The sequence below is a fragment of the Sturnus vulgaris genome, chromosome 3 (assembly GCF_052056855.1).
Source record: "Sturnus vulgaris isolate bStuVul1 chromosome 3, bStuVul1.hap1, whole genome shotgun sequence".
Taxonomy (NCBI): domain Eukaryota; kingdom Metazoa; phylum Chordata; class Aves; order Passeriformes; family Sturnidae; genus Sturnus; species Sturnus vulgaris.
In genome coordinates this window covers 39,669,164-39,694,442 of record NC_142245.1, presented here as the reverse complement: position 1 = coordinate 39,694,442, position 25,279 = coordinate 39,669,164, and the positions used below count along the sequence as shown (strand labels likewise).

The 25,279-nt window shown below is 35.6% G+C and overlaps 1 protein-coding gene across 9 annotated transcripts in view; it reads right to left on the bottom strand.

The window, feature by feature from the left end:
* Positions 1–25,279, bottom strand: part of QKI (QKI, KH domain containing RNA binding) — a 155,095-nt gene that overhangs the window by 117,594 nt on the left and 12,222 nt on the right. For all 9 annotated transcript variants that reach the window (XR_015802298.1, XR_001403066.2, XM_088161412.1 and 6 more), the window contains exon 2: positions 995–1,137. Coding sequence is in view for 7 of the 9 variants with exons in the window: in XM_088161412.1 (XP_088017538.1) it covers positions 995–1,137 (143 nt within the window). In the remaining 2 variants the exon portion in view is untranslated. The remainder of the gene's footprint in view (positions 1–994; positions 1,138–25,279) is intronic.

Sequence of the window (25,279 nt, the reverse complement as noted above, 5' to 3'; positions counted from 1 at the left end):
CTTGCACTTAATTTTCTTAATGAAGCATGGCACAGTGAGGTTTATTTAGAGGCCTGTATGTTCTAAGCAGCATTGAAATTATAAAACTCCACTTGGAGAGCTTAATCTAATTAAGCATACAAAGAAAAGCCACAGAAATACGCAAGTGTTACCTCCATTTTTGCTGTTTTGTACTTTCTTCCACTTTATATCACTTTAATGTGCAAATCCCTTACTTGGACCCTGCACTCCTCTATTGCAACAGAACCTGTAAATTCTATTAGGGAAGAATAACAGCTTCTTATTTTGTCACTGATCTGTGAAAATGGTTGGGGGTAGTTGAGGTAGGTTTTGAAAGGACTGTTTTTCCCAAGTAGTTTTTAGAAACACTTCAGACCAGATGAATTCTAAACAGTTCTAGTTAAATGAAACCATTCTCCTTCAGAAGGTAAGTGTACAATGGAACTGGACACCCCATGGAGAGCACAATATTGACAGGCAAGCAAAGAGTTTTGCTTAAGCAGGGTGGGGAAAGGGGAGAGGACAGGATAACCAGCCCTGAGATAAAGACAATTATATAAGCAACAGAACTGGTTAAACAGGTATGGGACAAACAGTAATTGAGACTAAGTACAGTCTCCAAAAGGTCTCTAAAGGGCTCCTAAGCATTCTGCAGCTGACTTTTAGAGACGCACCAGGAAGAAAAAACACCATCCCAAGAACTACTTTCCTCCTAAAATTCACTTCACAAGTGTCTCAGGATGGACAATACTGAATGAACAAGATAATTAGGATCTTACATCTATGGTTTAGTAATCCATACTAATAGTTTGGAATTGAACACAACCTTCTTCCACTCACACTCACTGCAAATCAAGCAAAGTGGAATATACACCGATTCCCTAGTATCCAAAGCAACTCAGTGTGATCCAAGGGTAGCATCACATGAAATTTACACTTAAAGACAACCACAAGGATCAAAAAAATAATTTAGGGACTAAAAAGATATACTTACATCTGGATATTCTTTTACAGGCACATATAGTTTCTCTTGTAACTGTACAATAGGTCCCACAGCATCTGGTAATTCTGCACTTCTCTTCTCCGTACTACCATTTAATGTGTCGTTATACATGTCTTTCCGTACTCTGCTAATTTCTGTGGGGGGAAAAACGTATATTAGGCATTGAATACAGTAACAGATTATAATCTAACATTACAATCTTCTCTTTCTATTATTTCCCAGATCTTAATGCCATTTTCTTCCTCTTCTCATAAACATCATAGCAGCTGAAAAATCTGCTCTGATTTTGTTTCTTTTTCTTCTGTTTTGTTTGGAGGTTTTCATTGGTTTTGTTCTTTTTTTTTTTTAAATTGCAGCACCCATCCTTAAATGTCTTTCATGTCTGTAAATTTGCTGCCTACTCATCCTGTTTATGGAATTCAGCTATTGAAGTAAAAATTATGTGCACCTACTCAGAACACTTACAAGATTACTCACGTCATTTGAAAGGTGTATAAAACAGTTCTTTTATGATTTTTTTTAAATAATAAAGCAGCTAGAAAGAAAAAAATTAGAAATCTGTACCTAACATAAAAAATAGGAGAATGCCCTATACAGTACTTTTGCTAGTTATGGGACTAACTATACCAATTGGAAATTAAACAGAGCATCTTTCAGCAATGGGAAATAAAAGACAACTTAATGGCACAGTTCATGAGGACATGGTATGACAACAAACTGATAGATATTGTTCTACTCCATACCCCCAAAGAGGTAACAAAAATAACAAAGTCAAGTGTGGCATCAGAGCCCTGGGCAAACTCTCTGTGCACCCAGAAGCCCCACTACTTCATTTCAAAGTAATGAAAAATTCCTCAACGGCAGCACGGAATGTCAAGTCAAGGGTGAACTTCTGAGTCCTGTTTCTATCATTTGCACCTGTGTTACTCACACCTTGTGGTATTTACTTGGAAGATGCAGTTTAGTAGTTATAAAACAAGGTAGTTAAAAATGGGTAATTTGATTCAAATCTACGTTAGTGTCACTAAGTTGTAATAGTCTGAGAATGAACACAAAGCCTTATTTTGTTTTACCAAAAAAGACATTTAACAAGAAGTTACATTTTACTTCTAAATCTGTTAAACGTGGTATTTAAATTGCTGAAAAAAAAAAATCAGAAAATCCACATTTCATAACTTACGGAGCTCCAAATAGTGTAAAAACGTTCTCAGTGAGTTTATTTTGGTATCACTGAAGAATTACTTAGAATGAATGTATTAACAAAGTTTCAAACCAAAAACTAACATTTCAACAGGGTTGTTCCCAAAGACTTATAACAGCATGGGCTGTAAACAAAGCCAGATACCAGTAATTCCAGCCTTTTACTTAGAATTGCAACAACTGCTTTCAAAACCTTCAGAATTAAACACGACACTGAAAACAGAAATCTTATGTTTTCATCTAAATACAGGAAGCCACAGAAAGAAGTCACTTGAAACTCTATCAGCAGACAAGAGATTCATATAACCTCTGTTTCATAACCAGTTTCTTCTCTGGCAAATGATTAATAGATGAGATTTCACCGCTTGAAAAGCTGTTGGGGGGGGAGAGCATGAGAAAGGAGACATCTCTGAAAGGCATATTCGGAAACAAGTTGTTTCTCTACTGGGAAATGACACAGTCATGTACTGTATCATGGTTTGGTAGTCAATACCTGTTTACAATGGGAGACACAAATTTTGTCACCATATAATCATAGCTGAAGGAAAAAAATCCTCATCTCCTTCTACACAGACAATTTTGGCAATGAGCACAAATTCCTCAGAAGTACAAGTAGTATTTATACTTCAGTATATAAAGAAATTCTTTAGCATATCTCTTGGAACAAATACTACTATCTTTTGGCACACTTTGTTCCCTTTTCATTCTCTTCAGATTTTCCATTAATTTACACTACACTGAAACAAGCTAGGCAGTCTGCAGAAGTACTGAAGCTTAAGTAGCAACATGGTCATTTTTATTTATAGTTGGCAGCTAATGAGTAGCTGCACCAAAATTTTCCTTTTAAAATGTATATTTCGTGCAGAATATAATCACTAACATCAGATATCACCGTATTCACAGGAGAAAACAAACATTTATTTTAATCTTTCCTTTGCATTTAATCCTATCCATTCATGACACTTGAAAACCAAACATTCAGAACACACACAGATAGTATGAGAGCTGGCTTGAGGACTACCCCTCAGTTTTGGTTTGTGTGAAACCTAAGATATCTATCATGCCTCAGACTTTATGGAGAATGAAGACATCTACCAACTCAAGTGGAGCAGAAAACTTCACTAGCCAGACACCTAAGGGCCAGACACCTAAGCTTTAGTTTTCTTTGCATGGGTAAGTAAGTTTGTATTTTCTCTCTCTAGACAAGGACAGTCAGCTATAGCAGTCGGCAGTATCACTTGCTCCTTATGTGCTGCCATATCTTCTGCTTCTTGGCATTTTACCTTCTCTCTTGTCTTAAACACTTTCTCCAAGAAAGTTTCTTCTTTTCTCAGAAGAAATATTCAGAAGCAACAGATGAAATAACAGGCATGTATTCCCAGACTTCTTTAACTTCTGATACAGTCTCCAAACTCCACTTCTGTGCAACACATCATCTACGACACTCTCTTTCCACTTTTCTTAAATTTGACAGAACTGAAGGACTGCTGCTTAAATGATAAAACAGATCAAATCTCTAGTTCACCCACTGTCTCTCACTCTTAACTACACACGGAGTACAACCTATCTTCCTTCATACGGTATTAGTGCAGCCAACCATAAGCATTCTCTCAAATGCACAACTCATGAAGTATTCTGCTTGATACGCCTCTTGGGTTTTTTCAGAATCTGCTGAATCCTTCTACACATCTGCAAGATTACTTTTTTTTAATGACTAACAGCAGTTTTCTCACATACTTGCCTCTTGTTTAATCACACCTCTGGTGCCCCAACAAGACTCCACACAAAGTATTGAATTTTGATGACATAACCTTTCCTTTTATGTTCTCCATTACACCCAATTCAAGATTCTAGTCTCTTGAGCATCTTGCAATTTTGCCACTCGCTTTAGGCAGTTATGTGTATTGATAGAATCATGTGGTACTGTATTTTCAGCACCTCCCTCAAGTTCACCAAGAGTTAATAAGGTTTCAGAAAGCATCACCAGCAACATGCTAGAGGAGATAAAAGCTCTGCTCTCTCAAGCTCTAGCAAGTACCATTTAATTCTGTTCTGAAATACATTAATATACCTAAAAATCTGAGGAGCAGAGCTAAAGCAGGAAGGGCAAATCCTCCAAGCACACCTTTTTATTTTTTAGCATTGAATTCACATATCTTTAAAAAAAATAAAAAAATAAAAAAGAAGGAAGTCGACTAAAAAGTCTTTTATTTAGATTTATTTCACATTTCTTACTACCAAGCAGGTCTTCCCTTGCAAAAAGCTTCTTTGGTATGTCTCAAACAAAATCACACTTTCACATTCATTTGTAAAGCTCCAGCTCCTTCCTCCTTCACATTTACAATTCTTTACAGATTCTTCGCTCTCACAAAAACCAACTGATTCAAAAATAAACGAAGTTTTACTTTCAAAATGAACACCTAAGTACAATTCTAGGTACTTTATCTCTACCTTAATGCTCCGGTGGTAATCATGTTGTATAACACTCTAGGGATTTAAAAGAGTGTTAGTAAAAAGAGATACTTAATAGTAGAGATGACTAAAAAAAAAAAAAGAAAGGCATACAGCAGCTTCTCCGTATCTCTAAAACCTGTGAGTTCTACCAATGCATTAATAGGTTTCTGAAAGGATGTAAGTACCCATCTCTACTGTAAGTAAAAGCAGAAACTTACACAGAATTTCAAAACCTACAATATTCACCTTTAACAGAACCCTAGCCTATACATTTTAAGTAGTAAGTTTAGAGGTAAATGACAAATTTGTCTTGCTCATAGCATGATAGTGGAGACATAAATTAAAAAGAAAAGACAAACTGGTTTCAGTATCTTTATCTTGTTTCACCTTCATATAGCATGACCCAGTTAGCCATAGTAGCAATGACATGCATTCTGGTCCAGAGGACGTTTTTCTTCCTCTGTCCCTGAAAATACGCAAGTAATATCATCTTTTGTTTCCTTTATCTACAGATCATATTTTTCAATCTCTCTAATACCTTTCTAAGATATGTTTTGAAGCAGGATATCCTGTTTATACTGCTTACATCTGTCTACAGATATATACTGTTTTGATTTGTTCATTAAAGTATTCTTCCCCCTTGAACGCACAGAATGTTCATGTGAGTGTTTGTCATCACATTAAACACCATCAAGAAATTACTCATTTTCAGCTGTCAATTATTCTTTCAGAGGAAGTCAGACTCTGCACACGTGTTTGCATTTGGGTTTACATAAATCATTCTGAAAGAATACTTAAAGCAGGAAATCACTGAAAAGATTCAAATCCATCCTGTCCCACCACTGTGCAAACCACTTTCATCACCAGTGGCCACAGCTTTACTACTTATCACCATGAAAGCTTTTTCTAAATTATAAACTTTTATCTTTTGGAAGAGCAGCAGACATACTGTTTCTAAATTGATGCATTTCTCACTGTAGTTTAAGCTAGAACTAAAAATTTGAAGAACTGAAACAAATTTTCTGATATTCTAATTTAGCTACATCCATTTAAACTGAGTTCAACTGATGCCACTCTCAGCTTATGGTTCTTCCCTAAGATCATGAGTCTTAGGAAAGTTAAGTCACCAATGCAGGCAGAATTTCATTTTTGAACCTAACAGAAGAGCACCTTAACTATCATTCATTGTTTTTACAATACACAGCAAGCAGGGGACAATCCAATAGTCAAAATCAGCAAGAGATACAGAATTAATCGAAACATTAATCATTTTCAAACACCATCAGGCATGCTTCCTTAACCAAGCGAAGCACCAAACCTCCAAAGGTTCTCAAGCACAAGCTAGTTTCCATATAAAAAATTAATAAAGCTTGGAGAAAATGTTTAAAAGTAAAAGTTTAAGTGTTATGGTAAGAAAGCCAGTTATGTTCATATAGCTGAAAATCTACATGGTACTTGGATCTCACTGATGCATAGAACATCAGTTTCAGTTTTCTACTTTCTCAGAGAAATCAAGTCATGCCCAAAATATCGACACCAAATTTTTTACATGCAGCATAATTTTACCTATTTTGACAGGTAAAAATAATGCTTATGTTTTCTTTCAGACACTAAACTGAAGTACAAATAACACCTTCAGTATTTCCACAATAGCTTTTTGCAAAAAGTTAAAAATTCTAGTAACTGTCTAGCAGACACCACTTCAGTGAGTTCACTCAAACGCACGTGATTAGCATGCACTGCACTGAGAGGGCAAGTGAGGAACTGACTGAATCAAGTACCTTCCCATTCTTTACTACTATGCAGCGTATTTTTTTTTAATGCAACAAAATATGTGCAATAAGTAAATATTTTTACAAAGTGTTTTTTATTGCACACAACTATTGCTGCTAGATCATCAATTGAGGCATTTTAGAGTTACTTTTAAGCAACTTTTTTACTCTTTAAGCACTTTTAAGTTACTTTTAAGCAAATTTTTCCCCATTTTTTTTGCAATCAGGCAAGTCCCTAAACTAGAATACAAAGGTTATAGACACTAATATAATAGACATAAAATCACCACTTCGTAGGATCTAAATCCACTGAACAGAGATCCACAATTTATACAGGCAGACAACCAATTCCATGTGCCATTAAAGCACTGCCCATTAATTAGACCAGTGCAACTAGATATCAGTTTTATATAATACAGTGTGTCAAACAGCATCCAATAACATCGCAAAAAATATGGAAAATATAACTAATAATGGAGGAAAAAGCAGAAAAAGCAGGCAACTGTTATATTCTTCTCTTACTTAAAATCTCTGAAGACCAGTGAATTATAATCTCTCTTGATAGTGTTCTAATGACTAACAGAGCATGTACTCCAACTAAAACATAAGTAACGTGCTGAGTTCATCCCCTGCACAAAAAGAATCTTCTTGACACAGCGTGGACCAAATTTAAATACAACTTTTACTGTAATAAAATTAAAAGAAAAACCAAAGTGACATCACACTATTAACGCACTAGATCAATAGACACTTAATCTCTCAGAAAAAATGAAAAAGTACGTCAAAGTACTCAACACCACCATTGAGAATATGGCACACAAGTCATGCAGGAGTATCACCAAAAGAAAAAATATTTGCATTTCAAATTTCAGTTCATCTTTCAATGCTTTGGAAAACTATAGGTTCTTCTCTTTTGCCCCTCAGAGTCCAATCTAGCAGTACACTTTGGATGATTAAACTGTCAGTCCAATGATAAGTGGGCAGCACTTTCAGCAATTTGTCAGCACTCTTGGTGTCAAAATTCTGTCATTTCTTTTTGCAAGAAGAGCCTGCAAAACTCCTTCATTTGTGGTCAGTTGTAAGGTTTGTATCAAACTGACTTCAAAACCAAATAGAGCATACTCATCTGTTCTCTTTGTATAAATGTCAACAGAAAGCTTTAAAGTGCTTTATTATTGGTGGAACATTGCAACTCATGTGTTTTCTAATCTAGCAGCTTTAGTATGCTTACTTGGCAAAGAAATAGCTGGTTTTATTCATCACAATTTTCACAGTCTTCACTGTTAACATCAGTGCTGTTTACTACTACTGCTGATGCAGCAGAAATAGCAATGCAAGCAAAAAAAAACAAGTAATTTTTAATATTGTGCCACATGGACTTGTACCCCACATGCATTATCAGTACATGATCTAAAATGCTGGCAAGCATTTACACTCCCCACTCCTGATATTAAAGCAGTGAAATGTCTGAGCATCAGGCAAACAAGATTCATAGCATCTGTCCTTCAGAAAACACACAGGGTTAAAAAAGAATATACATACTTAAGATCAGGCAAAGCTGATAAAACAGTCTACTTCTAACAAATTTTCATATATCAGCAATTTTGGTCTAAAGCATGGCACTGAACTCGGACATAACAAACTGGTAAATTTAAAAGAGTCATATATTTTTTTCCACTTACTAAAACTTCCATTTATGTTATTTAACATTATATGTCAGAAAGGCCAGAGCAGGTCTGAAAAAGTCCATAAATTCTGCATTACAGCTGCCAGTGGCAATCTGCATTTGAGTAAAAAAATAATATAAAGATGATTAAATACAGTCCCCTCATTTTCTTGGTAAGCTCCAAGAAAAGCTGTACATTTGAGATGAAGTTCTTGTATTTGTCTCATCATACCCCAGCAGTATGCTCCAAAAACCTAAATATCCTTAACACAAAAATGAGTTTATAAGTTCCCAAGAGGATACTTTAAAGAACTTCTCAGCAGTCTACTTGGCATATTCAACTAACATAATACAGCAGCTGTCATACACTATCCATCCACACCCAAATGAGCAGCACTGGAAGTGAAAAGTTTCTTGAGGTGAGTAATTAGCTGATAGACATAAAACTGTAAAACTAAAGTCCATCAGCATAGCACAACTGCTGAAGCAGATTTGGTGGCTCATATTTGCATCAGGCTCAACTACCACCCTCTCAAAAATCTGCTCTAGTTCCCTTTAGCAGCAAGTTGCCCCTAAATACTTACAGAATAATAGAATCAATTAGGTTGGAAAAGCCCTCTGAGATCTAGTCTAATCTGTGACCAAACACACCTACATATCAACTAGACCGCAGCATTAAATGCCATTTCCAGCCTTTCCTTAAACTGTGTCCTCTTGTCCTGTCTCTGCTTGCCTGGGAGAAGAGGCTGGCCCCACCTGACTACACTCTCCTTTCTGCAGAGAGCAACAAGATCTCCCTGAGCCTCCTTTTCTCCAGGCTGAACACCCCCAGCTCCCTCAGCTGATCCTCCTCTGAAGGACTTGTGATCCAGACCCTTCAACAGCTCTGCTGCCCTCTGGATTCACTCCAGCTCCTCCAGCTCTTCCCTAGTTACAAGTACCACAGCCTAATGTACATCAAGTTTCTAGAGCTATTCACAGTTCTTGTCTGTTTTTCTTTCCATACCCAGCAGCATAAAACAAACGTTTGTCACGTAACCATAATTATAAACAACTTCAATATCTTACATGTGGGAAAATCTCCAGTAAAACTACTCTGTGTGAACTACTCTGTGTGAATCACCAGAAAGATTAAATAAAGGAGCCATCCTTTTTATGAGATCTAAACAATAGTGTTACTTGGCATACTTTAAAAACATCAGCTTGACAGTATCAGCTCAGACAGAACTTCTATGGTTTTAGTTCCTCAGATGAGTATTTTCTCACAAGAAACAGGTTACCTCAGTTTACTGTCTTTTTTTTTTGAAATTGATGTTTGTGAGCAATGTAGACTAACTGGTCTGAAATGGACCTTCTCTACCCACACACAATCCCATGCTCCCTTCACACCAGAATCAACTGCTCTCCACTTTCCACAGGTATCTTCTGCATATGAAATAAACTGTATTTACTGGGAAGCTCTCCAGTAAAGCCAGAAGTACATTCTCTCAAAATGTATACAAGCACTTCAGAGCAGAACAGCCTAATTAATATCACAATCACCTGGGTATCAGCACTGAAATCATACACTGTGCTATTCTGCCAATAAGTGAATAAAAGTAAAGGGCAAGACACCATTTTCTAACCTTTAAAACAGACCAAACTAATCTAAACAAATTTGTGGCATAGAGCCTTCTAAATAATGAGTTTTGAAGTTTACTGTAAAATTGAATTACAACTGAGTTACCTAAACTTTAGGACTGCTTATTCTTGGAACTGAGAAGTAAAAACTAATAACGACCCCCACTTGAAAACCAAACAGCAGCACCATCTCCTTTCCTGTATTTAAGGGTGCACCTTAAGACTCATCAATTTCAAAGAGCAACCTAGAGCACATACAGAGTTATTTTCTCAGTCTTTGGGAACCATCCACAATGACCCTCCGCAGTCAGCAATTACAAGCAAGCATTCCATTGGTTAATGCACTCTTTGTCTTTTGTATAAAAGGAGTGAGGGAGTCTTTTTTTACTTCCATGGCCACCCAAAATTAATTACCTATTCACTAATACAGTTATATGAGCCTTCTCTCTCTTTTACTAATTGTTTTAAGGCCAAAGTAAATTTCGTACATCTTAACACAAAAAGGCAACCTGAAGAAACACAGAACTTGGTCACGTATAAAGTATTTCAGGAATGCTGGGAAGTGTAGATGCATATCCTCCTGCGTTCTGTCCATTTTTCACAGTTTTGTATGGATTTCTGCATTCCTAAACTGAATCTTCTACAGCTTATACACACAGTGATCACTTGATACATTGAAAACCACTACATTTCTGGCTAATAACCTACATGTTTTATGAGATAAAGGGGAATAAAAAAAAATAGTCATTATTAGCTGATTAGTTGTGAAGTATTAACATTATACACTTTATATTAGAAGAATATATAAAAAACTATACTGCTACCAAGATGCTGATGAAAACACTTTATAATCGTAACAAAACTGTATTTAGGCACTATAGGTTTTGTATCTGTGACATCTAAACAAACTAATTGTTGGTTATCAGCTGAACAATTTACCTAATACTGTAAGAAACACCAAAATGCGAGAAAGCAAGCATACCTAGAGATAATTGACTTAGCTAATAAAGTGAGCATTTCCAACTCTAACCTGCTAGCATGTCAAAACAAAGCTCTTCCAGTACTTGTAAGAAATGTCTTTCTCTATATATTTCTAAAGTACAATTTCATAAGAGGCCGACCTGACGGCTTTCATCACTTCAACTGGAACCTAATCCATCTGAATAGGACTGACTAGTGCCTCTCATTCCCAATTTACTTTTTCTTAGCTGCTCACAGTAACACAATCTCACTTTTATACACACTGCTCCCCATCACACAGCATTGTTGTAAATGCTGTCCTACCTAGCTCTTTCAGTATTTTATTCACAGGACTAAAAAAGTAACCATTTTTGGTCGACAAGTACCAGCACTTACAAGTCAGTCATCCACAACACTAAATACATTAACTATTGCACTGCTCTGGTAGAAATTACATTATGAAGATGCATTGTGCAACTTCAAATTAACTTTTAAGTATTGGAAGACTTCCCAGAGTTAGTCAGTACATAAACAAGATCTCTACTTAATCCTAATCTCTACTTAACCAAATACATGACCAACGTGGTAGCTTAAGAAATTTGACAAGGCAGCTGACCAAACTACAACCCTAAATTAAGCATTACTCACCTAAAGATTATACACATCCAACACACCTGAAAACTCTGAGTTGGACACAGAATAATCAAATAGATACTGGTACAGGAAAATATCCCAAAATTTAGTTCTACATTAAATATTCCAGCCAGACATATTAGTCTCATTTTTATTACTATGCCATGTTTCAAATACACTGAAGAACTTATTAAAAACAGTGTGAAAGTTTTTAAGACATATGACAAGTTTACCACAGACAGCACTAGATTAGCACAATAATTATGAGTGCTGAAGAAACAGAGCAATGGTAAGTTGGGTTTCCCATGGAACACTGCATAAAATTTAACTAAAGAACTTTGGTTAAAACATGACAGGGAAGTTGGCACTAGACAATCTTTAAGGTTCCTCCAACCAAAACCATTCCATAACTCTATGAAATAGGTACTCCTAGAAAAGCTCTTTAATGTATAAGCTAAAACAAAACAACAGCTGTGCCAAAATTAGAACTGATTAAAAGGAGCTTGTCAGAACATCATTAAAAAAATCTACTATGCTAATACGAACAGTTTTTACCTTACTGCAAATTGTAATTTATTATATAAACACAATCAGTGACAAAAATTTATATATGAGAAATATAACTAGTAAAAAACTTTTAGTAATGTCATTAAATACTTTAAGCAAGGCGTTGAAAGGAGTTCAAAAATGCCTGTATTTACGCTAGATAATACATACAGAAAAAACTACTTCAATATTGTCACTGAGTTCCTCTATTACAACTGTTAAACAACTTCAATATCACGTTGAAGTGATTAAGATTAAACCAGTCAGCTTTGAAAATCTGATCATTTTTCATCAATGTAGGAAAAAAAACCAAACAACAGCGTGCTTGAATTCACTGCAAATACATTCACCTCAATAATCTTCTAAAAGATAAATATATCTATGTAAACACGGTTCTCCAGAGAAGTGAAACCTGGCAACAATCAAACTCAATCTCACATGACTGAGACCTAAACTCAAGGTTAAAAAAGCAGACTGTTGGCAAGTGTAATTTTTACTAAAGCTGAGTATTTTTTCAGACTTGAACATAAATTAAAAAGAAGTGACATATTAGTATACTAATCTAACTGTTATCCATCCTTTTGTACTGCACATTAGTTCAGCCATCTGACTCAACACATTACCAACCAGCAGGAAATCAGCGAGGCAACTAACTCTTTTTAAACATGCAGAGCCAGCGAAACCTTAGAGAATCAACTACAGCTACCATCATCACCCTCTGATAGTGAGAAATAAGAACATTGCTACATACATTTCTTTTACTGCAGTGAAAGATATTAACTATTATTTGTCCTGTTCTACTTTTTTTTTATTCCACATAGTGAATACAATGTCCAGCTCAAATTGCAGTTGAGTATGTTAAAACCTACTCAGATCATCTTACAAAGTTTCATTTCTGTCAAGAAAAAACAAAACTCTTAAAAAAAAAACTCCATTAAGAGTATTTTTATACTCTAACAAAATCCAACTGACTCTCAGAGGTCTAAGTAGGGTCACATTCTTTTTGCTCCTCTATATGACAGATATCAGCTTTTCAAAAACTTCAGGGCTACCTGCTCTATTAGGTGGATTCTCATTTCAACCAACACAGAACTAGTTCATCCCTTCAACCATAACAAAGTTTTCACTCACAACAATCAGAATAGAGCTGGCCTGACTACTATGTAGACAGAAATAAATCTTTGGTTAGTGGTACTACTCTAGAAGTACCACTCCTAGAAGGAATCAGAATAAAATAGACTAGGCTGAGCCTTCTAATCATCTTTCTTTTCCATTTTACACGGTATTTGATTTGCATATAACATCAGTCCCCCATTATGCAGATCTGCCTTGACAGGTGAGGCAGCCAGAGTTAAAATGGCCCTCAGAGTATTTGGGTCATACAAGTCTGAACAGCCTTGGAGATATCCTTGTAAAGGTACACAGGTAACTTAGCCCTTTGACAGGAGATTCCAAGTGGCATGGTTATATATGCTGTCAAAACAGCAATCCACTGAAACCTAGTAAAACAAAACCACAGCCTTTCCTCAAAGAACAATAATTGCACACTCTTCTGGAACGTGAAGAGGTGACTGTTTCTTGATAAACTACTACTAATATTTTTAGAGTTGCACAACATAACGATCCTGGGAATTATGACAATATTATCGTATACTCTTGGTTCCAAAATAGCAAAAAATGCCATTATTAACTAAAATAATTCTTCAGACTTCTAATCCTCAATTACTATTACTAATCAGTAACAATTATTGCTATTACTGCATATTTAGGCCCTGCCTTGTGACACCACATCAATAAAATATCACCCTCAACAATAGGCCCTATGCCTCCTTCCATGTAAATAAATATACACTGTCTTGGTCTATGTCTTATTGTCTTAATCAACATTTGCCTGTTCAACACCAAGAGCCATTTTCTAAAAAGTCTGACACTGCTGGGAAGTAGACCTTTATGAACAATCTCACAAAACACTAAGAAGAAATTAAAGATGTGATCTTTTCTCCTATGATATTCAAGACCTGATCAAACAAAACAAAACCTAGTAATGCTTCAGAGAACTGCTGCTTGAGACTCCCCCACTATCAGAAACATCACTCTTCCAAAACAAGCCTGCCTGAAAATTCTCATCTGAGTGCATCTTATGGATCACTTTTACTGCCACAAAACAACTGTGCTCCTATCTGGTAGCTTGCTAAATTCAACCAGTCAGCTAGGCTGGCATTTTTCCATCCAAAGATGTCTGCCACATGAAATAAGGTATTAACTGACAGCAGAAGATGATACTGTCCCACAGCATAGGAGGAACGAGACGATTTTCCTCTGGCTTTCACAGATATTTCCTGACAGTAAAGACATGGCAAGACTCCAAAACTTAGAGTTTCCTCCAGGCTCTGGAGGCTCCTCTTCTAGAGGAAACTCTAGCAGACACATACATTTTGTTTTCCTCATCTCAAACCTTCTCCTACTCCCAAACTGTATTTTCTCCACACTCAAGTCCCATTTTCCACCTATGGAAGATAAAATTCTTCATTTCTTCAGTTAGTCATAGTTTTCACCCAACTTCAACTTCACTCTCACTTTATTTTTCCAGAGAGTCCACAAACTATGGAGGATGGCTATGCCACCAGACTACCATGTTCCAACACAGTATATTCCTGTCTAAAAACAATTCCTCAGGAAAAGCTGAGATTTCAGAAGAAAGCCATGTTTTTGCTTACAACACAGGAAACTCAGTCCATTCTCCCAAGTCTGTTCCCCAAATCACAGAAACTCACAACAGCAATTACATGGCTTTCTCAGGCTGGAGTAAAGCATCTCTGTCCTATAAGACAACTCAGTAAGGGAGACTGCATGGAGGTATATCACATACTCAGCAGGATAACCTTTCTGTGCTCAAACTTAAGTGCTCAAGTCCAAACATGATCTATCTCATTTAAATCTAGGCTGACTTCCAGACAAAATGATAAAAGTACTCACTTGAGCAATCTCTCACAGAAAAACTTTCAAGTGTATTTTGTCTTAAAATACTAGGACTTTTTTGCCCATGTTCATTCTTGAAAAGTTTTTTGCTGGTTTAATTGACGCCTAAACCACACACTTGGCATGAGAAGCTTCAGGTAATTTTGCAAAGTTAAAACAGCAGAAGAGGCCATTTAGTGGAATGTATAATGCAAACTTAATCATAAGTTGTATCTGAGCTATTTAAAATATAAATGATAGTATAGCACATTCCAGAGATCACATCTGCAGCTTCACATTACATAATTCATCTATTTCTTCAGAAACACACCCATACTCTGAATGACTGAAAAAGGATTCAAATTCATGTACTAGAAATACAAGGATTACTGGTACCATGTTAGTAGTGTATTTCTTTTCACTGTCATAGTGTTTGGTACCAGATACTACAGTGAAAGATAACATCATCTCTGCCAGCCTGCCTATAAAGTCACTATTTTAATTTTGTTTCATGGTTTATCTTACACATCCTAGGGAGAACCACCTCCTAGTAAAAAACATCAGACATCCCACAGAAACATCCCTCCCTGCCCTTCCCATCTCTCTCCACCCCTGCTAACTATCCCCATGCCCCCCTACGCTAAGATGTACTTCAACTTTAAATACAGGGTAACAAAATGGAACTGAGATGAGGCCTCAAGTACACACCAGCTTACACTACTGCTTCCAACATTAATTGCCAGAACTATATTCCACCCAAGCAGATGAGCCATCACTCATTAAATCCCAGCCATGCACGACTAGTAATGGTATATAGCTGAGGCTACGTTACCAGAAGGGAAATAAAATTTTAACACATACTGTGTTGAGCAGGAGTAGAAGAAGTTTCATTTCTTTCCTCCATTAAACATTCCAGACTTGTTTTTATAAGCTTTGAGTACAAAAGCAGTCAAAACCTGAAAAAGCCTTTAAGGCTTCTATTTTCTTCTACTTTCTGTCTCTTTCTCTCTAACTCTTCTCTTTCACCTGTTCTCACATACTGGCTGCAGGGGGAAACATTTTTTTTAAATCATCTTTGAAGGATAATGAAAAAAGCAAAAGGTAAACAGGCAATACCCTTCTGCCACTAGACCTGCAGAACATCTGGTATGGAGCTTGACTACGTTCAATTACATTGCACTGTGGAAAAAAAACAAACAAACAAAACCAAAACAAAATGAAACCCCATGAAACCCCAAAAAACCCCCCACAGGAGAACACAGAAAAACTTTTTAGGGTCCTCTGACACTTTCAGAACTTATTTCAATATGATTTTCCTACAGAGCATGGAACCACACTATCACACCATGAAGTGTTCTTGGAAGTACCAAAAATCACTCTAGGTAAAGTCTATAAAGCACCATACAATGTAGTTAAGAACTAGAAATACAACCAGTAACACTAGTTATAATTACTTTTCAAAACAGCCTAGATGCATGGTGGATACATTTCAGCTTGACAGGAAAAGTCTACATGAGTAATATTCTATTAGTTTCCCTCATTACTGTGGTCAGTATCAAATGAAAACATCTTAGCTGGTATATTTTCTCAGCTTTGACAAGCAGCAGCCTTGGCATCAACTCTCGTGATTCCTCTAAAAATTTTGAAAAAAAATAGTTTAACACTGAACTGCAACTTGTAGCTGTGCACTTCAAAAGGAGACTGAACACTAGGAGCTTTGCACTCTCTTTAGGTGTCTGCCATGATCCCCCAACTCCTCCTCAAGAAGCAAATAAAAAAAAAATAAACCCACCAGAACACTTTGGAGAATAATCTCTGTCACCTGCAACATCTCTCTTGTAGATCAGTAATCACTGAAATTAAAGTGAAACACGAAGATACTGCTGACTGCATGAAGTCTTGTCACCTCCTCACAACTTCCTATACTGGGAGGGGATCCTAAATTAAAGTTTTTAGCTGATATAGAAGAACATCCTGCAATGGATAAGAGAATAAGTGTATTTAAGCAACCTGCTTCTCTTATTTACTATGACTTCACCAAATTATTTCAAAATTGTGAACCAGACAGTTTGCATTGGAGAAACCTACTGAAATTTACTTTGTTTCTGCCAAAAGTCAGTGAACTGACTTTTGTTCTCTCTGAGAAGTAGCTGTAATTAATAAAACTAGGATTCAGTTTCCTACCTCCTTCCATTCCTTTTCCATTCTTGCAAAAAAAAGTAATCAAACCACAACTCTAATTTTAGATTCACACCCTGTCCTTAACAAACAAACAGCTCTAAGTAAACCATCTTTTCTTTATTAAATTATGTGCCTCTAACACTATTCTACATCTGGTTAAGAACATAAAATATAAAAAGTTGCAGGGGAGATGTTTTTGTGTTTGTGGGGTTTTTTTAACATCTCAGTGAAATACGACGAACAACAACCACAAAACTGGACTTCAAGATGTTTATAAAGTTTTCTCAAAAGACACTACCTCTCAGTTTAACTGATTATAGCCCACAATCAAATGCACAGATAAATTCTTTAACTTGGGAATGACTAGACACCCTACCTAAAAGTCTTCATTAATGATAAATGTTAAGGTATGTTATTTACTAGAGACAAACTGAAAGCAGCTTTACAAATTCAGTCAACAAAGCAAAACAGAAACTAAAGTATGTGCAGTAAGGCTGCAGTAAACAATGAAATGAAACAATGAAACTTATGAAAACTACAAAATGTTAGTATAGCTTGAGACTCTACAGGACGACTGGAATAAAAAGTGTAATAGATTAAATCAAATGCTACATAAAAGTAAATTGAGTGGGGAAAAAAAAGGGCTCTCTTATACATAATGCTAAGGTTCAACAGTAACAATTCAAAATAAAGTGTACATCATTCTGAGTAGGATAACAAAGACATTTAAAAAACAATTAATATTAGGACCCCTTACGAAACAGAACTGAAAATAAGAAACAGAGTATGCTTAAAATACAACAATGGTTATCGTTACTGAGTGAGTGAGCAGCACAGAACATACAAGTTTAAATAAATAAGAAAGCCAAAAGACAGTCTTTATCACAGTTTATGATAATATCAAGACTTTTTGTACTGTGCTCTGTAGAGACTATCTTGCTTCACCTCAAGAAAAAGCTTTCTGAAAGCTTAAAAATATAAGTATCAGTAAGGGGAAGTAGAAAAATGAGGTGGAAATAGACAGCATAATATGTCTGGTTACAAGCACAGACCTAAAAAAAATATTTTAGTGAAAAGATAAAGGAGACAAGAGCAGATGAATGGCATGAAGAAAGCAACCCAAGCCAATTTCCCTTGTTAAAACTCAAGGTGAAAACCACAGTGGATCAAATGAAGGCTCCAAAAGGACACCCATTTTGATATACTACAGACAATAATGCCAAACTGCAAACACGACTTTATGCAGCTACAGAGGGTAAACAAACATCAATGTAATCACTGTTACTGGAGATAGGCCAATAGGTGCAGAAGTGCAACACACACACACAGAAATTGTGGGGAAAAAAACCCCAAAACACAGGCATTTTCTCTGTGTTAAAACATGCATAAAACAAAACAAACAAAAAAAAGTATGAAAAAATTAACTTGAAAAGCAATCTACACCAGTGTTTGAAGACAATAGAGCATTAATCATACACTGCACTCAAAGTAAAATGCTACTACTGGTAGTTTTGCTATACCTTAGCATTAGTTATAACACACGTTACAACTCATTTTTAAGAGGATGTTGTCTTATTTTGGTTTTTAGGTTTTATGTTTGTTTGATTTCAATCTGAAACTTAGCAAAGGTGAATGGCAATACAGAAGCCTAACTCTACACAGGTATTAACCAACAGGAAGAAAGAAAGGTGGAACAAAAAGGTTAATAATAACCAAATGGAAAATACAAAGAACAGTAACAGCAAGCTATATGAAATTATTCCAGTTCGTTTTATAGAAGAAAAAAAATTGCATAGTTAAGAAGGCAACACACTACTCATCTAAGAAAAGAACTGCTTATCTTGAGAAAGCTGTAAAAAACAGACTAAAAAATGATAATGCAAGAAGGTTCACTACTCGGGAAGAAGGAGACTACATGTCCCAAACTATGCACAGAAGTCCAGAAGAAATTAGGTATTTGTACCATTAATCCAAAAGTCAGGCTTGCTGTACCAATTCTCCTTCCTTTGAAGAGTAAGAAGAGTTACTAATCATAACACACTGCTACTGAAAAATGAAGTTTTTTAACACCTCTCACACCAGCTGTGTCTTAGTAGGCCAATTCAACTCACTAATCGAGCAAAAGACTATTCTTAGTCATTTTCTGGTTTGTTTGATTAGCTTTCTTCCAGGTTACTGAGCTGAAACAGACCACTGAAGAATTCACTGAATATCAGAATTGGCAAAAAGAAACAGGGACACCTTCTCCAACAAAAATCTACTTTTTGCATCATCAAGCTGCTAAATTACTTCAAAACTATCTTCCATAACTTTTCTCCAAGGTGATTCCAGCAACTAAAACAAAAACAGGTGCTAAAGCTATTTTGCAGTAAACAAGCTGGACATAATTTTTTTTTATTAATTCAGAACACACATTCCAGTTTTATCTCTATCTACACCTGTACTTAAGTCTTTGCTAGTTCAAAAGGTGCCTCTGAATGCTTCCACATAGAAAGCAATAAAAAGCAAAGGAACAAGGGTAGAAGTTATACCAGCTAACTCTGGATGCTTGTATCTGAACTTGTCAATGTGCTCATTTGAATTTACTGCAGTCTTAGAACATTAACATAACAAGATTATAAATGCTACTGCACACTTCTCAAGCAAGTTAGGCCACAACTTCCCACAATCAGAAAATATAGAAATTTTTATTGAAAATATATTCTGTAGAAACTTTATTCTGTATTTTCTATAGAAAAAGAAAAATAATCCAATATGGTAACAGTCAAGAATTTGCCAACTATTCACTTTATTTTGCTACAATTCTACACTTTCAGGAAAGGAATACAGATGAGTTACTCATTAACTATAGATACGGTGTGGGACAGACTTCCAACAACTGCCAAAATCAGGCTCAACTGTTTTCATCACACAGTGACTTAATAACCCTTATTATGTCTTCTGTCAATAAGAGCATTACTTCTTAGGAGGCCTTACTTTACAAAAAAAAAAGATAAAAAAGAATAATTAAAAAAATAAAGAAATAAAATCTATCAGAAACTGGCATAACAAAATTAAACCACTAACAGCTCCTATTTCAAATACTTGCTATAAAAATTTCTCATGTTGGCCAAGAAATTAGGCCATATTTTACCTTAGGGATCACATAACCAAGAGAATCATTCTAACACAGACCTTACTTCTGATGGCACTTAAGAGGAGAAACTGGACCAATGAAATGTTTGAAGGAGTAACTTTAACAGATGCCACACTTGATGCCTTAAGTGTTCCTACTCTCTTCATCTTGAAGTCTGTGTCCCACCTGAATGATCACCTCAAAAGCACTCAAAAGGGCAGTCCAAAAGTGTTGTGGTGAGGACATTCAGTTCAGTGTCCAATTCAAGTACCTATTTCTGAATTAATTATCTGCAATTCTTCCTATGAACAGATGATAAGCATGCCATCTTTTCCTAAGCTTCTTAAAAAAGATTGTCTTCTCTTTTTAATATAGTGCTCACCATACATGGGAATCATTTGTACATTCAGCTCCTAGTTATCGTATAGGAAGAGCATCAGCATTTGGCACTACTAAGTATAAGGGGTTAAGATTTGCTGCAATTTATCAGTACCAACAAGTTTGAAAAATGCTGTGCTGCTATCAGAAATTATGTTAACATACTGCTAGAGACTTCCAGTGGGACTTCAAGACCAGTTCAATTATTTATGGAACTGCTTCAGTGCAAATAGTCTTCAAATACAAGGCTATGTGGTTTTTAAATCTCCCATCACATTAGGGTTAAATCTGGCATAAGGGATGAAATCTGTGAGCCAGTTGCCAAGTTTCAATTAATTGCACATATTAGGTCCTACTTTCTAACAGGAGCAAGTACCAAGCAAATAAAGGAAAAGATTTTTCCAAAATACTTGCTGTGTAAAGTTTAAGCAGAAAGGTCAATTATTTTTTTTATTTTTTAAAAAAACAATGCAACACTGTAACTAGTTCTTAAATAAAGGAAGACTAAAGTGTCATCCATCTAAACTAAACAGCCCAAGCAAAATACCCTGCAATTCCTGTGTTCTCCTCAATGTCGAAATGGGTGGATAAATTTAAAGCCTGCTCTCTCAGGAGTTGCTTTATAGGCAATTTTCTCCCAGTATCAAGGTCTGCAATTTCCATTTGGCTGCCAGTTTGCGATTAAATTCATCACCTTTATTATAAAAATGTGCTGCACTCCACGGCCTGCTGCACCAGAATCGTAAGGAAGACATTTTTCACTGCTAACAGCAGCATCATTCCAAGGCAGCCATCACATCCATTCAGACATTAGTGTCTCCAATGTAATGCAAGGACCTATCGCTCACCTGAAAAAGCCCTAACAGCAGGCATACCTCAGAGGAACTTCTTCACAGGAGGTACCTTTAGTTCAACTTTTTCAGTAAAAGCCACCATTACACCTCCTGTGTTAAGTGCTTCTAAAAGTCAGCAGTTTAAAAACAAGTGTTGACATTAAACTTGCCTACTTGAATTAATCAAAACATTTCTAAGAATAAAATCTCTCCACATACAGACTACACCTTGTACTCCTTACTAAAAGACATTTTTAAGCAAGCACTCTATATTATTTTTTTACGTACATTTTCTTTCCAAAATAAGTGTCCCTTTCTTTCCCACAAACTTTTCTCAGAAATTTCCACTGCTTTTTCCCACCTCTAAATGATATACTTTTTCTTAAAAGTTTTTGGACAAGCCTGAAAAATACTCAGAAAAAAACCAACAACTTAATACTTGCTATGCTACATGTTTTAAGGTCCTCCTCTGATAATGAAAAGGAAAGGCACAATTTTCACTTTGCTTTATTTTTATAAATTCTACCTGAGCTAAGCAGGATGTAATATAAAATTTGTATCTTTAAAAAAATATACTACTTGGAAGGACAAAGTAGCAAAGTGACAGCTACAAATGGGAGTAAGAGCTAAGTAAAAGCCACATGCCAAATCTTGAAGCATGGAAGTTAAGTTCATATTGGTTTGGGCTTCATTGAAGAAGAGACTTTAAATTACAGTAAAACAATAAACGTTAGTACATAATAAGCAATTAAAAATATTACCCTTTAGCATTCAACAAAAAAAGAAGCAGAAACAGGTCATTTTAGCATGTGAAACAGCTGTACTGGTCACACTGAAAGGCAATCAGATTGCATTAGAGGTAACCCATCTATATGCACAGCATGACAATTTCACACGTTGGCTTATTTAAGTTTTCCTCTTATCTTAACTAATGGTGTAGTTCAAAAGGTGCATTTTTCACCATGTGCAAGAGTTTTCAAAAATATTTTGTAATCAGATAAGCAAACAGGATCTCATACAAAGCTGATGTATCTCAATAGTCAGTCTATCTTCAAGTCATTTCGCTTTATGCGGCCACCTTAAGTGAAGATAATATTCGAAAGAATGTTGCTCTCATCAACTCTAACAGGCCTTTGGAAAATGCAAGAAAAATATGTTAAACCATAAATCTCTGATACCTAGCTGTCAGAAGTTTAAAACTTAAGTAAATTACGGGCACACACAAAAAATTACTAAACCTGGCACAACTGAGATATTTTGTACTGTACCAGATGGGTCCCATGAAATAAAATGAAATCAAAGTGCCATCTAGACTTCAGGGACTAATAAAAATTACATATTGCATGGCACTAGCATCACTGTAAATTAGAGAAATCACCTGAGAAGCCATTTGGTGAATTCTAAAATTCAAAACTAAACAACCAAAGGCTCTTTAGTAGTATTTGTCTACAAAATTAACTTAAATTGCAACAAAAACTGGCAAACATTTGTAAACATTTCAGAATTATACCAGAAACTCTCATCTGGCAATAAAAAAAATGGTATCTTGTCACACTGTAACTAATTGGTTTCCACTGCAATGCAGCATAGAAAGCAGATTTCAACTCCACTTTACTGAAAACAATAGCTTGGTATTTGCAAGCTGAAGTTCCAATTATTTCACAGGCCAGTGCATCCAACAGTTGGCACAATAAGTTCCGGGACTATTAGATGAAATTATCAACTAGATAAGATAATGCAACATCAGTGTTTACCTCTTGCCATTACAGCAAAAGTTGAGATTGGAGCTTTTCTAACTGAAACTAGGGATGAAAGAAGGATTATTGTTTTGTCATGATCTGTAGAATTAACTAAAACGTGTTTTATTATAAAGGAAGGTGCCTCTGCAAGACACCAACAGATATCAGATGATAGGCAAAAACCAGCACAAAAAAGAAAAAAAAATCCATGTGCAATTGTGCATTACATGGACCATATTCCATACGTAAATTTCAATGGTGCATTTTAAGAAATGCAAACATGAATTTTGCTTCCTGTTAAAAATAAAAATCTATTTATCTCATATATTAAAACCAGATATTTTTATTTAAAACAAAAAAAAAGTGCACTTAAAAGTAAAGATTTGAAATGCTGGAGTTATTAATGTACATGTTCTTCATTCACAAAGAGAACATTTTAGTTCATTGAAGTACAGTAGATTCTCCCCTCTACCCCTCTGGCTTCACACTTCAGCAACCTGGCATGTAACTTTTAATTTCATTAGAAAACGTGAGTAATTCTAATAATATTAAATCTTGCCCACAGAGACAACATTTATAACTGGCTAAGCACCTTCTACTACTATAAGAGAGAGGTTTTAACAAGTACCACTACCACAACAGGGAGGGGGGAGGCAGAGAGCACAGGAGATAGAGTGTACTCATGTCTATATACACACATGGTAGAAACAGACAGAGAATATTAAAACAAAACTAATATTTACTTTAACAGTCTGGTAGCCAAGATCTCTGCTACTTGCATAATTAGAATGTTGAAGATAATGTAAGTTTTTTATGGAGTAGCTACAGAATCACCAGTTTTCTCTTCAGCTGATGAACAAACCCACTGAAGAAGAGCCTCTTTTAGGAACAAAGTAAAAAAAAAAAAAAGTCAAAAACCAAGTTCAAAAAAGTGCAACCCACCACAGAAACTAAACATCTAATATTTCAACTGAATGCTAAGTTTAATTCATGTAATTTTTAGCAGAATTTTACAGGCTTCTAACACAGCATAATTTCATTTACACAATTTCCATCTATCTCTTAAATCTACCAGAAAAGATCTTACAAATTAAGAGTTTATATTCACAATTGATTTAAAGAACAGACTTGTTACATTAGCAGGATCTGTACCTTGACTACTAGGCATTAAACATGTTATAACATCTTTTTTTCCCAATCCCATTTATCATTAATGCTGAACAACAGGTCTGTCACCTCCTAAAGCTGTTCATTGTGGGGGAAAAAGCTGGGGGGGGAAGGAGGGGGGACAACAACCTGAAACATTCCATGAAATATTTACAGCTACAGGTACTTGAGCATCTGGAACTGGCTTTAATATCCTTGTTCACGCATTGCAACAGTGTGGCTATTTTAATGGAATTTAAATTGAAAAGTTCAGATGCCTTAAAGAGAGTTTACTACTAAAATTATTCTATAATAACAGCACACCAATTTGAACTTAGTAGGTTACATCTCTTATATGTACTTTTGGTAATTAACATCTTAATATTTTGGAGCTCCAGTGCTGCAAATTGAACTATAGATTAATATAATTAGATTCTCTACATCTCAACTGGGGAAAACATCATCATACTCACTAGCTCAGTAAATATATAACATCAGGAAGTCCTAAAAAATGAATGCAGATAAGTGAAACGTTTCAATTCACATAATCGTGAACACCATTTTATATTGGGATCTCGCTGAAGTTTCTTGGTTCAAATTTTTACTTCAGTCCATGGCCAAGGACAATTACTAAAATGCAAACGCCCTTAAATCAGTGATCTTCAACCTTTTTTCACTTACATAACAACAAAAGGCTCCCAAAAAAAGTGAAGGTTCAGTGTAGCCTATTTAAAATTTCCCAATAACAGGTTTCTTTTTTCTTTTTTATATACAGCAATTCTTCATATGCAGTGAGTCTGCAAACAGTAGATTGAAAAACACCATTCTGGTAACTCATATTGCTTTTCACTTAGCTCCATTAACTTTGCTAACAAAAAGATGCTGTCTACTTCAGAAAGAAAGTGGTCTCAAAGGTCTCATGTCAAAGACTATTTTGTTTTCATGCAATTTCCAAATACAACCCCCCTTCAGTTTAGGAAAAAATCTCTAATGTTACTTTTTGTGCCACTGACTGCACAGCTTCACTAATGGTGGTGCAAAATAAAATATACCTGCTTTGTAACTCTTTGCTATG